At 44.7% G+C, this 15,293-nt stretch overlaps 1 protein-coding gene across 1 annotated transcript in view; it reads left to right on the plus strand.

Moving 5' to 3' along the window:
• Positions 1-3,744: 3,744 nt before the first annotated feature.
• adam12b (ADAM metallopeptidase domain 12b) overlaps positions 3,745-15,293 on the plus strand; it is a 163,472-nt gene continuing 151,923 nt past the window's right edge. Inside the window, exon 1 of the mRNA XM_079511702.1 lies at positions 3,745-4,247. Coding sequence (XP_079367828.1) covers positions 4,139-4,247 — 109 coding nt within the window. The 5' untranslated portion in view covers positions 3,745-4,138. The remainder of the gene's footprint in view (positions 4,248-15,293) is intronic.

Genomic DNA, 15,293 nt, shown 5'->3' on the forward strand with positions numbered 1-15,293 from the left:
ACATGTTATTAAGGTATAAGTTATTAAAACATTCACACACACACCCTACCTCCCAAATGATTTCCACACTGTGTCTTTGGCTTTGGCTGTTTATGAGAGCATGATTGGTTATATCTCACAAATTCAGCTGAAATCTGATATTAATATAGACCCGATTATTTAATTCCATGACGACAATATCATCACTATGAATTATATTACAATTTCTCTGTATACAATAAAGTGTTCCAATGCCACTCTATACGTTGAAGCGGTTTCATTTTACGAGAATTGATGCTTGTTTGACGCGTCAAACAAAATCACCTTGGTCGTGTCATTGGAGTGTGTTTACAAAAAGCTGGAGAGAGGAGTGCATATATATGTCTCGTCATTGACTTCACGTCAGCCCTAAAGGCTTCTGGAACCTCCCATCCGGAACGCTGGAATTCCAAGCTAATAGAACTCAGGAGACAGGGAACGTCTGTGAAAGGGGGCCTTTGTCACGGGGCTCCAAACCAAACCAGAGATGACATAGTAATCAGAGAAGAGACTTCTGCGTAAAGCCTGGGACTTTAGTCCACATACGGCCCGTAAACGTGACTGAATTGGCGTGGCATTTTAAACCATTTTGTGCGGGAACCCCTTATGGTGTTTTAAACATTATGTTATAATGTATGTAGCTATTGAAAAACAGCAGATCTACAAGCTCATAGTGCACCACCGACCTTGTAGGTCTGCTATTTTTGAAAAATCGTGAAAATATGGCACAAATCTTTGAATATATATTCTTTCAGAGCCAACGTTTTTAACTCAAATATTTGCTTCTGAGGGGTTCCTGGAGCAACATATTTTCAGATGGGGGTTGGTGGCCAATTACATATCATTTTGGGGGTTCTTGACATGAAATATGGAGCACCACCGATACAGAAACATCTTTCAGAAAACTGTCAGAATTTACAAGACATTTTCAAGATTTCGACGTCAGGCCTAAATGGGTTAAACAGTGCCCGCAAGCATGAGAAGAGAAGGGTGGAGGACATCGATTTCAGGGCTCCAGAACATAATGCCATGGAAACACACAAGGTTGAAATGAAGAGGTTCGAAACGGAGAGAAGAGATAGAAATGGAAAACAGCAGATCTACCAGAAATAGCAGATCTACAAGGACATGTATTATTATCGTGACATCACTATATATAGAAGTGTCTATTTGTACGTCTCTAAATGTTTTGATGAATTGAACAAGGTGGACCCTCTTGTAAACAAGTGTAATGCTTATAATTGGGTTGTCCACTCACAGTTAACAGTCTTTGTATTGAGTTTGTGCTTGAAATGTACTGTAGTTCTGCAAACTGCTAAATATTTCATTCAATCAAACACGTGAGCTTGTAAATCTGCTATTTTCAGTGTGCGACACGGTGCACAACCAAGTATAAATCTGGCATTATTAGTGACCAGAATGAGGAGGAAAACATTGAATAAAGGTTGGATTGTGTTCACTAGTCAAAGTAGTGAGCTGCATGTGCATGCGCACATCCCTCATTTGGGGCTTCGAAACAGTACAACAATTATGCTTTTCTGATGTGCTTGTCAGCGCTGCTCAGCAGCAGTGTCCCATGTCTAGCCTTGTTCCAGATGATGAGACAAGAATGACAGTAAGTTATACAAAAGAAGAACAAGAAGAGTGCATGTCAGTCCCCCCCCCTCCTCTCTCCTTCTCGCTCTGAAGTGTCGACTGGAACATAATGAAGTCACCACCACCAGTGTGGACTACACATGTTGTAAAATCACTGATCAAAGATGAGGTCTATAGAGGCTGGCTGGATTTTGACTCTGACTCTGCTTAAAATTATTATCAGCTTGCAGAGCTGATCATCAATGATCAGACTTTATAGTCTAATCACGTGGTGTGGCAAGATTTTCATGATTGGCTGGCCTCTAAGCCAATGGGAGACTATAGCCCTATACGGCCATCGGCCAATGGGAAGACCTTGACGGCTGATTTCACCCTTCTGCTGGGACACTAAGCCCCACGGCCAATGGGACACTAAACCTGTTCTCCTCTACCCACCACACCATGACTAGAGACTGCAAACGCGACTACAGAATAGCCTCGCATAGCCAGCCTTCATCTGCCCTAGGCAGATAGTCTGGCCCCTCTCAATTGTGGGAGGAGGACTTCACGGACGAAATGATGACGGCCAACCAGATTCGTCTGGATTCACCAGGCTATAACCAACCAGGGCCCAGTATTCATTTCAAATATGGGGTGGGACATTGCGAGAAAAATAAATAAAATAAATCTAACACTGGACAAATATCCACACACGGTGATATTAGTATCGATATGTGAGGCTAAACTACAGAAAGTCCCACTATATGGTACAATATGCAAGAGAATGGAATGCAAGTTGATATATAATGACTTGAGTCATATTATTTATTGCTTTAATTCAAGCAAATACATTTAAGTCAAGTTATCCCATTGTAACTTGAAAAATATCCCATTGTAACTTGAAAAATAGCAGATCTACAAGCTCATAGCGCGGCACCGAGTGCCGCGCTATGAACTTGTAGGTCTGCTATTTTTGAAAAATCGTGAAAATATTTATTTCAGAAAACTGGAGGATTTAGAAGATTTTTTAAAAATGTTGAGGTCAGGCGTAAATGGGTTAAGGAACTTGTGGTTCTGGTTGATTGGCTGGGTCAGCATTTTTTGCCTCTAAGGATGGCGATGTTGGAACACTTTTAAATTGGTATATATCGAAACTATACTAGCTGGATTGCAATGGAATTTGCAGCGCACCTACATGACCCTCAGAATATTATGAACCCTACTCTGACTGCATGGGCCATCTGGGAAACAGAATTAAGGTCCCTGTACACGCCTCAGTGTGGTCCTGGTCTGTGTCTTCAAAGTGTCCCTGAGCAAAATACTCGACTTGAAGAACCAGTTTTGGTTCCAGTTGGTAGTACCTATGACAGACCACATGTCTCACTTCTCTCCGATCTTAGTTTCCTGTTTCTCTAAAAATTACCTCCCACCCCCTAAAAAGTAGACAAAAGTCACCATAAACATAAATAATTAGGCTACTGCAAATAGCAAGAGAAGTAAGATGTATAGTGTGTGTGTGTGTGTGTGTGTGTGTGTGTGTGTGTGTGTGTGTGTGTGTGTGTGTGTGTGTGTGTGTGCGTGCGTGCTTGTGTGTGTGTAGAGTAGGCCTATATCCCAGGGCCAGTGTGAAAATCACTAATCCCATCTTCGAATGTCCCTGAGAGTTTATCTAGCTATTCCCTTCCAGTGGCCTAAGGTATAAATGCATAAACCATACAATTTAAATGTAGAATCATTGTCATAGTGATATTTGCTATACAAATTCTTGACAGAAACTTTTTTAAAGAAAATAAAATCATATTTGGCCACAATGCGCGCACACGCACGCACGCGCACACACACACACACACACACACACACACACACGCACGCACGCACGCACGCACGCACGCACGCACGCACGCACGCACGCACACACACACACACACACACACACACACACACACACACACACACACACACACACACACACACACACACACACACACACACACACACACACACACACACACACGCAGTATAACGTTCGCCTTTTTCACAGCTGATTGGCTGTGCTTTGATTACGCACGGCGCTAGGACCCGACGCCCAGCGTGGCATGGAGGAGCACATGGCAACGCGAAGCTCCTCTCCGCCCCGAGTGCGAGGGAGCGAGCAGCAAGTGACTGCTAATTCTCCAGCAACAACATCCTATTCCTCTCCTTTTTCTGTCGTGCTATGCTGAATTTCCATTCAGCTACGGAACACCGTAATGCAGCAGCTGCAAAGTTGCTGAATCTTTCCGCTGCTCCGCGTCTTTGCGCACAGAACGCGCGGACTAGAAGATGCTGAGAAGAAAACTTTTTGACAGCGTCTTCTTTCCCAACTGACTGACTGACAGTGAAGAAGTGAAGTGAAGCCGACGACCCGTACCAAACTACACAGATTGTAGTTACTATCCAGATCAAGTGAACTGTCTACTCTGTACTATGTTCGTGTTGTCATCATAACAGACGCCGAGCCCTGCTGCGCTTTCCCCCTTTCCTTTCCCCAAGCCAGCCAGGCAATATGAGAGACTGGCGCACGGATAACTTATGCTTTCTGGCTGCTCTCCACATCTTGTCCCTGTTGGCGGCAGTAGCAGCCGGCGACATCACCAGTAACTACACTCGTCAAGGTAAGTAATGAATGAACTGATGCATCATTAAGAACTGCCACTGCGTGGCCATGACGTTCGCTATGCTGTGCTGAGAATGGATACTGAGCCGAGGCTGTGTTGAATTGATGAAGAGTGTGGGAGAATTAATCTTAAAGCGTAAGATCCATCAGTGATGTGCACAGGGAAATACTTGTATGAACTCTTGAATGGCAGGTTGTTTATTAGGTGCCTTCCACTGTAGGGTATATAGCACAATTGCCCCTAATGACTGTTGAGGTACAGATATAGGCCTAGCCTTATTATCTCCTTGATATCAGAAAAGAGGACAGTTTTGTTTTGTATGCATCCTTCCTGTGTGTTGACTGTCTCCTGCTCAGAGAACAGAGATATATGGAACAATAGAAGGAAGTCAGGCTAAAGTCCGATTCATAGACGAAAACAGCAGACCTACTGACACTGTCTGCACGCTTGTTTAAACCATTAGATATATTTTCGGCGCGCGACACCGTCGTGCGACGGACTATAAATTAGACATGACCATGCTTGCTGGACTGGTCCGCAACTCTGCATAGATGGATGAGTTCACAGTCATGTTCAAAACAACGCAGTGGATGATATAATGTCACTGCATGCATGGCAAATTCTGTGTGCTGCTGAGGATACAAGCAAGTGACGGCATGTGGTGGAACAGAACAGCAGAAATATAGAGAGAAGAGACAGAAAATTGTGGCACAGTCAGGTCCCTCTGGGGTTTCTTCTGACAGGTGATGATGTAGCAAAATCCCAAAGTAAATAAACCGTCAACCAACTAAAAGAAACATTGGCTAAATTGTACCACTACCTATATATGCAGTGTGCTGTGTACAGTGTGTACTGCTTATTGAGCTGTTTGGAACTGCTTATGTCATTATAGTGACAGTATAATCACATCTCTTAATGATAATGTGAATTTAATGTGCACCTTAGAAACCAATGATGGGCGGACACACACACACACACACATACATACACTAGGTTGTTTGATTTAGGCCACTTTTAGTTTCTATAACAAACCGCCACTGATTGTCAGCTATGAGAAGCCCGTTTCGACTTTATACTGTAACATGACAGAGAACACATGATGGGACACATTACAGTTTGCATTACAGAGCTATCAAAAAATGGAGCTATGCCATCATAATCAGAGTAGAAAATCACACCTGTGTGAAATGAGTGGTGCAACTCTGTGTGGGGGCTCCTGGGGGGGGGGGGGGGGGGGGAGTTCCAAACCCACAGGAACGCACCCAGGGTGCCGGCCCGGTTCCAGCGAGCCGCCCCACGTCCGAAACGGTAGAGACAGAGTTACCATGTGGGGGTCCCCAGGGGTTCCCCGGAACATCCAGACCCCCAGGAACGCGCCCAGGGGGCCGGTTTGCGGCGAGCCGCCCCCATGGGCGTAGCTTGAACTTGACCCCTGGGGGTGCGAATGTCTGGGGGGAATCCCCAGACATTCACATGTGTGTGAGGCTGCGCAACAGTGACACTTAGTTGTGAAAACGCTATATTCGTACTCGGACGGACGGACCCAGGCAGCCAGCCAGGGACAGACACACATAGCTCCGTAATGGAGTGGTTGTTGCACCACTCAGAAATATATAGTACAAGAGCTGAGGGTGTTATCTCACACAGCCTCTTGCTGTGGGGTCATTCAATCTCCCACCCAGACCCAGAGGTTTGTCTAATGTGTGAACACAGGTGTATAAAAATAGTTTACTGCACCAGTAGAATCCAGAGTATAAAACGGGTTCAGTGTTCCTCTTTCGATGTTAAATCAAGATGCCAGAATGAGATTTTCACCCATTAAAAGGTGTTAATTTGGTAACTCTGCAACGTGTACAGCTAGGGATTTTGTGCACTCTTTCCTAGTTAATTTAACACAGAGTTTCGCTGTATACTGTGTGGGTGCGCCGCATCGGAAGAGAGCGGCAGCTCCTCTTTGATGTCTGCTGCTGGATCCTTTTGTGAGCCATTCACTGTGGCCTCCCACCTCCTCCACGCAGTTCCATCATGATGTACTTCCCTGGGTGCATTCATCTGTATTTTTAATTTTTTAGAGGGGGGTGGGGTAGAGAGAAGAGAGTAGAGGTCTCTATGAGTTCAGTGCAAAAATAGTTGGGAGTTGGGAGTGGTTCTTTTTTGGAGGAGGGGGGGGAACACAATAATGTATGTAGGGGATGTTTCAGTGTGGAGGAGATGAAGATGAAAGGGCCGCAGTTTGCAGAGTTTGGCTCCTGGCATTATGCTGTAACTGCAGTTAAAAAAAAGAATCATAGTACTGTTGTACTACATGCATGTACAGTATGCATGCACACAGACACTACACCACAGACGCACACCTTTTGCACGCACACAGACATGCATACACACACACACACGCACGCGTGCACGCACACACAGGCATACAAATTATGGTCTTTCCCTCTGCAACCCACCCCACTTGGACATCATAACTGCTTTAAGGTCAGCCCTTATCACATTAATAGTATCTGCAACATGTGAGTCATAGGGCACCCTAAGGCGTAACATCACTATCTTCACGAGTTCAGCTTGAACTTCTTAACTTGTATTATTCACATTTAAACGGCAGAAGGGACAGGATAAAACAATATATCCTCTGCTTCTGTCTATATGTTATACTCACAATCTCTCAAACTTCTCTTCTCACTCTTCCTCTCCCGTTCTACTAACACCCTCCCACTGAGCATTTTTTTTTTTTAATATATATTTTATGGAGGGACAGACAGTAGGCTGACAGGAAAATGGAGAGAGATGGGGGGAAGACATGCAGTAAAGGCCGTCGGGATCGGGAGTCGAACCCGCGGCACACTGCTAGACTGGATTACCAGCCAAGGTGCCTGGACCACTGAGCCATGGCCCAGGCCCCACTGAGCATTTTTGTAGTCTAATAGTCATAGACGTCTAATGGATAAAAAAATTGTCTAAAAATGAAGTTTTTTAGCAGTCTAGGCTTAGATTAGACGTTGAATCTAATCTAATAAAACAACGTCGTTTCAACGTCTATATATAGACGGTCTACATTTAGACCTTGATTAGCCTGGCTAATCAAGGTCTAAATGTAGACCGTCTAGATATAGACGTTGAAATGACGTCGTTTCAACGTCTAATCTAAGCCTAGACTGCTAAAAAACTTTCATTTTTAGACTATTTTCACCCCAAGGACAAGCTGGCAAATGGCTTTTTAACCGATTCTGGGCGGGAACCCCTTTTGGTGTTAGCATTATGTTATGCTTTAGCTATTGAAAAATAGCAGATCTACAAGCTCATAGCGCGCCACCGAGTGGCGCGCTACGAGCTTGTAGGTCTGCTATTTTTGAAAAATCGAAGAACGACTGACATAGAAACATAGCTTTTTCAGAAAACTGTCAGGATGTAGAAGACATTTTTAGAATCTGATCTCAGGTCATTTAGACGTCTAAAAGCCGAACATCGCTCAGTGGGCTCCGTTTCTCTCTTGTCTCTCTCTCTTCATCAGTAACCGTAAAACTATAAGAGCAGCAGAGTGGAATAGTCTCACTTCACGTATTTCAGCTGTGTACCTTTAGGTTTATCTGTGGTTCGATAAACAATTACAGAAAATGATCTTGGTTGGATTAGAGGCGTGATATTGGTTTTAGACCACTGCGTTGGACAACAGAATTAATTGAAAGGATTAGATTGTCTCGGATGTTGGGGGGGGAAAAAGAAATCGGAGAACTTTGCCACGGACACACACACACACACACACACACACACACACACACACACACACACACACACACCCCAAGGGAAATATATTTTTATTGCACCAATTCAAACATTTGCACATTTCACCAATTCAAAGTGCTTTAAACAAAACATTTAAAGCATTAAGACATTAACAAACACAGAACATTAGGACATTTGAATACAATTGAAAAATAAGAGGAAGTTAAAGTAAAACAGACAGATAAGATAATAGAATAGAATTACAATGCAGAAGAGTTGATAAAAAAATCTAAATTGGTAGTTTTCTGTGAGTTTCCAGACACGTGGTGCATAAATAAAAATCACACCCGTGTGAACTGAGTGGTGCAAACCCCCCCCCCCTCTCTCTCTCTCTCATTAGCAGGCAACAGTGCAGCACTATCTCTCTCTCTCTCTGTTTCTGTCACAACAGTGCCACTTTTGGTACTCATTGGTACTGGTGCTCATAGTCACACACAAACATGAACACACGGTTGAACACAGACATTGCTGTTCCTTAGAGTGGTTGCACCACTCAAAAACTGAATGTTGCTTCTCCACGTTTAGTCTGAGTCTGGGTCCAGGAAACAGACCTGTCCCAGACGACCCGAGAGGTCTGGATGGTTCATGACGTATCACAAGATCAGAGATGTATTAGATTCTAAGCCATTCAATGCTTTATCAATCAAAACGAACAGTAGTATTTTAAAATCAATTCTTTGACAGACAGGGAGCCAGTGTAAAGATCTGAGAACTGGATATGATCCACTTTTCATATTAGTTAGAACTCAAGCAGCAGTGTTCTCAATACACTGCAACTGTCACATTTCTTTAGGGAAACCGCACGCACAGTTGCACACACTACTGTACCTTTCCAAGGTGCAGAGGTACATACAGCCTTTCAGCACTGTTTCTTGGGATGTAACTCACACACACACATGCCCCCCTCTGGGTGTGTGGCAGAACGACGATGATGCATGGCTGTCACCCTTTTGAGACAACTAAATGAATGATTTTTTTGAGTGGTGCAACCACTCCAAGGAACAGCAATGTACGTGTTAACCTATGTGACTATGTGACTCTGTGTTAACCTATGTGTGTGACCATGAGTACCAGTAGGGGCAAAAGTGGCGCTGTTGTGCCAGAAACAGAGAGAGAGAGATAGTGCTGCACTGTTGCCTGCTAATGAGAGACAGAGCGTGAGAGAGAGGGGAGGAGTTGCACCACTCAGTTCACACGGGTGTGATTTTTTATTTGTATAGCACCTTTCCAACATGACACCCCCACCCCACCCCAGCTAAAGCCATTTAGGAAATAACCTTTCCCTTGTCTGCCTCTCACAGCCAGATGAGCGGTCAGCGATAGGCATTTTGAAGACTGGGTGATTTAGCATCCTACTGCTCGTCTCGCTGCTGCTGCTTTGCTTTAAGCCTGAGTAGCACATCGTAAATAGAGTAAGACGATTTACACTTACAGGCTTGGGCTTGTACTAGATCTGCTGTTTTCGAGGCACAACACTGTCGTATGACGGAGTAAGTATTTAGAATACGGTACGGTGGTATGTAGTGTGCCACACCGCCATGAACATAAACACATGCCACAGGCTGGGACACTTGATGCATGTGGCGATCGCGCCTTGTATTTTAAGTCTTCAGCAGGGGAGGAGGAATGCAGAGCGATAGAGTAAGACAGTGAGGGGCTAGAATAGGGAAAAGAGAGTACTACAAAGAGAGGCACATTCAAAACGGGCAGGGAAGCCGTCACATCATCATGTCCCAGACAAGTTGGCGTTGGACAGCAAATGGTGCCGTGGATCGCTCACGGAACATTTTCAGAATCTACTCATGTTAGCTCGCGTTGGGGGAGCTCTGAAGTCCCAACAACACTCATAAGAATAGATTCTAAGCCAGATGTTTCCAAGAACCCCGTCCAATCCTCCACCAGGGTGTTCTGCTGAAGAAACAATTCTGTAGTGTGTGCGTGTTTGTGTGTTTTTGGGGGGTTTGATTATTGATTGATTGAAATATGTATTAACAGTTTGCAGAATTACAGTACATTTCAAGCACAGACTCAATACAAAGACTGTTAACCGTGAGTGGACGACCCATTAAGCATTACACTTGTTTACAAGAGGGTCCACCATGTTCAATTCATCATTGGGGGGGTGCTGCCTGTGACCACCTAGTTATTGATACACAAATAAGTGTACGAATGCAGAATGGAAATGGATGTTGCACTGGGATTTTCAGACTGCAAGTTGCTCTAGGGCTCCAATCAATGAGAGGATCTGAGGTGCAATACGGGAAGGGGGGCGTAATTGTACAAAGCTGAGGTCAATGAAGTGACTTTTGAGGTGTGCGCACTGCGCAGCGATGATGTTCATCAATAGCAAGTACAGAAACAAGATGATTCCTTCATGAGTGTGGGCTGTATCCAGATGTGCTCCTCAACCTTTAGCCTTTCAACTGTAGAGGCTTTCAAGATCTGTAGCTATGTTTAACAACTGAGAAAACATATGAACATATGAATTGAAATACCATTTTGGGTTGAAAGCGTACATTTGAGACATCTGAGGCTGCATGTATTTGCTTTGCACATTGCCTCTGTAGCACTTGAAGGCCTGTGTCAATCTGACCATGCATGATGTGCACATGCATGCATGCCTTTGTCTGTGCATTCTCATATGGTTGCATCTCTGTTGAAGATATTACAAAAATACGACCCATGGGGTGTATCTGTCTTTTTCATATGATTCTTATGATTGTGCCAGTGAAGATTCTTGGACCATTCTATCGCACAGCTGAGCTGACAGGTGGCCCAGCATGTGTGATGAATCCCTGAATACTCCAAGCAGAAATCCCCAAAGTATTGAGACATAATGCCCAAGTTAACCAAGGACAAGCTGGCAAAATTGGCTTTTTAAGTCAACACTTCCTCCTGCATTACTACTGTATGTCTGCGGGGTTGGTTGCAGGGCTGGACTGGGACAAAAATTCGGCCCGGTCATTTTCGCGTGAATTTGGCCCAGACCGGCCCACCACAACCAGCGCGCAGATAGCAGAAACTCTACCGCCCACTCCGTCGAGGCACACACAAACATACAAGCCCTAATACCACCACTTTTACAGAACAACATAAATGATACAAACCAACAGACAACTACACAACCCTTTTGTAGAGGGTTTATTTGTCACTCACTGATACAGGTACAGTGAAATTATCATGATGGCACTGGCAGAATTGCAGCACGCCCGGACCTTTCCTGGTGGCCTGCCGCCTATTGGCCTGCCTGCCTGTCATTTGTTTTTTTATCATGGCGGCCCCCTACGGTCGCGGCTCACCGGGAATATGCCTGGTACGTCCTGTGGCCAGTCCAGCCCTGGTTGGTTGTGATGCGCAGCACCAAGGCAGCGCGAGCATACATGCGTGCATGTAACTAAAGTCCATGCATCCCTCACACACTGTCTGTCTCTGCCTAATTATGTATTTAGCCGCAGATCCCCATTTGAAAGGAGTTTGTGCCATGAGGGACACTCATAAGGGAAGATTTTTGAGTGGTGCAACCACTCCAAGGAACAGCAATGTCCGTGTTAACCTATGTGACTATGTTTGTGTGTGACTCCTGTGTGACTATGTACCAGTAGGGGCGCTATTGTGCCAGAAACAGAGAGAGAGAGAGATAGTGCTGCACTGTTGCCTGCTAATGAGCGAGAGAGAGAGGGGGGGGGGGGGGGAGTTGCACCTCAGTTCACACGGGTGTGATTTTTCTTTTTTTAGGGGCGCTAGCCCCTCCTATATTCAGCTATTAGTGTAGATATTCGTCTTACACAAACATTATATTTCCGTTGACAATGAATGGAGAATTTACGTCATATGTAGACGAGCAAATCGGCTATTTTCGTCCTACAGAAAGATTCAATTCCCATTGACAATGAATGGAGAATTTACGTCATATGCGTCTCTCCCTGTTGATGTACGATGATAAGAGCGCTCCTCACTTCACACGGGCGTGATTTTGAAGATTCTAGTTCCTAATTTTGCTGGGCACCCCCTGGAACGCTCTCAAGGTACCCTTGGGGGGTCCCCAGACACCAGTTTGAGAACCACTGGCATACATATCCAAAGAGGTAACTTAACTTAAAAAAAAACTTAAAAAGAAAAAACTTAAAAAGAAAAAACTTTAAAAAAAAAACTTAACTTAAAAAGAAAAAACTTAAAAAGAAAAAACTTAAAAAGAAAAAACTTTAAAAAGAAAACTTAAAAAAAAATCTTTAAAAAAAAAATCTTAAAAAAATAAAATAATAAAATATAGGAGGGGCTACCTTAAAGTACGTAATTTATTCTAATTGTTGTTATTGCAATTTACGAGCTGCGTTCGCTTCCCGCGTTCGCGCGTCTTACTTGTCTGCGCAAAACGATGGACACAACCAAGTATAACTCAGGCCTTAGGGACCCTCCTGAGCCCCAAGGGCTCTAGTGGTGCAGCAGACTGAGGAGTCTACTGTTACTATTACCTCACCATGATCCACTGGCCTTTTGTGTTTATCCAATCAGACCTATAATGGGCTGGCCTGTTTGGAATTGGGGGGAGGACGGAGGAGGAGGGTCCCACATGTAGCATTAACCCCCGCTCAAGCTCAGCTCTAATTACTACACTCTTGCAGAGGTTTATCACTCGGCAATGAGAAGGTAGATGCCCGAGAGAAGAAGTAATGGTAAAAAGTAGGCAAAATGAAAGTGTCCCTCTGCTTTCTTCACTCCCATCTCATTTCGCTCCGTTTTCCTTGTAGTGGGTTCTAGCCCAGCCCCGATACGTTCCCTCAGTCCGTACGCTCATTCTGTAGCTCCGAGATGAGGTCACATCCACGCCCCCTCCCCGCTGCGGTTCAGAAACGGCGCATGGTTTCCTTCAGGAACGCTTCTTACCCGTTTCTGCACATTGAATCCAAAAAAGTGAAGGAACACTAATAAGGTTGGGCGATATGCCAATGTTTTTCAATCGCCCATCGTCTGTCCAAAAATCGCCGATGGACGATATATTCGTGTCATAAAAGTAAAGTCAGAACAGCTCACTACAGGTCGCAAAAAAGCCAGATCTACAAGCTCTCAAGGCGCCGCGTCCTGCCTGCTTTTGCAGCGCCGTTCGCTACGCGTTGAGAGCTTGTAGATCCGTCTATTTTTGCAGCGCAGCTGCGCAGCCAGGGTAACAAAATAAAAAATAAGTTACAGGTGGAGATGAAGTGAAGTTGGAACGGACAAGCAGCTGCAACTTGCAAGCCAAGCTAACATCACAACCACTGGCTGGTGACAGTGTTGTTAGCCGCAGCAACATGTAGCCTGCCCTTGTAACTTCTCCTCCTCCCCGGAGAACTCTTGCCTCCCCGCACCGTCGGAGGGCTGCTGCTGTTGATCCACAAGCTCTCAAGGCATCGCGTCCTGCCTGTTTTTGCAGCGCTGTTCGCTACGCGTTGAGAGCTTGTAGATCTGTCTATTTTTGCAGCGCTGGTGTCGGGGTTCGTTCACATTGTCAATAAAAAAATAACCTAGATTACAGGCGGAGATGAAGTTCAATCAGTGGGTTGAATCAGTAGCTAAACTAAGCGCTAAACTAACGATCCCCGAGCCTACACTAGCAGCCTGTTTTTTATTTTCCCCCCGACTTCACGGGTGGCGCATTGGGATTGTGATGAGACACGAGACAGCAGTGTGCATTCTGTTGTGACTGTATATTATTAAACTGCATGGGTCTGGACTCCGGAGCATAAACAACATGTAGGCTACAGTACAGTAGCCTCCCTCGGCTCGGTCCCTCCCAGCCTTTACTCTGGCTGCCAGAGTGTTCCCCGATGCTGCGGTGCGGGGACTGGGAGCATACCATTACGGGAGGAGGGGTTTTCCACCCGGCCGCTGTTACTACTTTGCTGGCCCAAATTGATTTTGCAAAAGAAAAAAATCGTCCCGAAAAATCGCCTAATAAAAATATTCGGCGATTGGACTCGTACATTCGCGATTGACGATAGATTCGTATCGTCACCCAACCCTAAACACTAACGTGCTAAACTAATTTAAACTTAGGAGCAGCAATCCAAGTTTAAACGGTTAAACGAGCGTTTAAATCGGTTGTTTAGTCAGCCGCTTCCATGTTTTTCAAGGAAGTTGTGCGCGTGCATGTCGAGTGAACTGAAGTCAGTTGGAAATCTAATTCCACATTCGACCAGGGGAGGCGCCGGGGAGGCGCTAAAGCTTTTCAACTTCCTTGAAAAACATGCTAAACATTAAACAACCGATTTAAACGCTTGTTTTAACCGTTTAAACTTGGATTTTCTTGGCCGCTCCTAAGTTTAAATTAGTTTAGCATGTTAGGCGACCTTCACTTTTTGGATTCAATGTGCAAAAAAGGGTAAGAAGTGTGCCTGGTTGAAACCATCCGCCGTTCCTGAACCGCGGCAAGGAAGCTCTGAGAGCTTGACTGGGCTGTGCCATGACACTTTCATGGACACTTTCATGGGAGCCAAACTCACACCGGAAGTGCAATGAATACATGGCAGTGAATGGAGCCGGCTGGACCAGCTCATAACAAACATTATTTATGAACAATTGAGACCTTTTGTAAAGTAATCACTTCTGGAAAATAACAGAAGACATGTAACACATTAGTGTCTGCTGTGTTGCTATTCGATGTGTACACTGTGTAATCTTTATAGAGGTATGGTATCTAAAGAGCACAAAGTACCTTTCTGAACGCACCAAGTATCGCGAGACTTCCCACCGTTTCCTGTCTGGCAGCCAAATATCGCGATACTTCGGAGCCAGAAACGATACCTGCTGCTGTTTAGATCCTCAGATGAAATTATATACTGTGCACTCTGTGCACATCGAAAAGTAAGTGATTAGAAAACAACCTGTGATATGTCTTCTGTTATTTTCCAGAAGTGATTACTTTACAAAAGGTCTCAATTGTTCATAAATAATGTTTGTTGTGAGCTGGTCCAGCCGGCTCCATTCACTGCCATGTATTCATTGCACTTCCGGTGTGAGTTTGGCTCCCATGAAAGTGTCCATGAAAGTGGGGGCGTGGATGTGACCTCATCTCGGAGCTACAGAATCAGCGTAGGGACTGAGGGAACGTATTGGGGCTAGTTCTAGTCTTGCTTTTTGGTATTGAATGATTTGCTTGGGATGGCATGACAAATCTGCCTTATACCTTCCTCTCTCTCACTATTATCTTTTTTCCCTCTGTCTCTATAGATATCTTTCTGTATAGGCTAAGGGGTCTTCTAGGTTATGGAATAGTAACGCACA

This window comes from Electrona antarctica (assembly GCF_951216825.1).
Source record: "Electrona antarctica genome assembly, chromosome: 10".
Classification (NCBI taxonomy): Eukaryota; Metazoa; Chordata; class Actinopteri; order Myctophiformes; family Myctophidae; genus Electrona; species Electrona antarctica.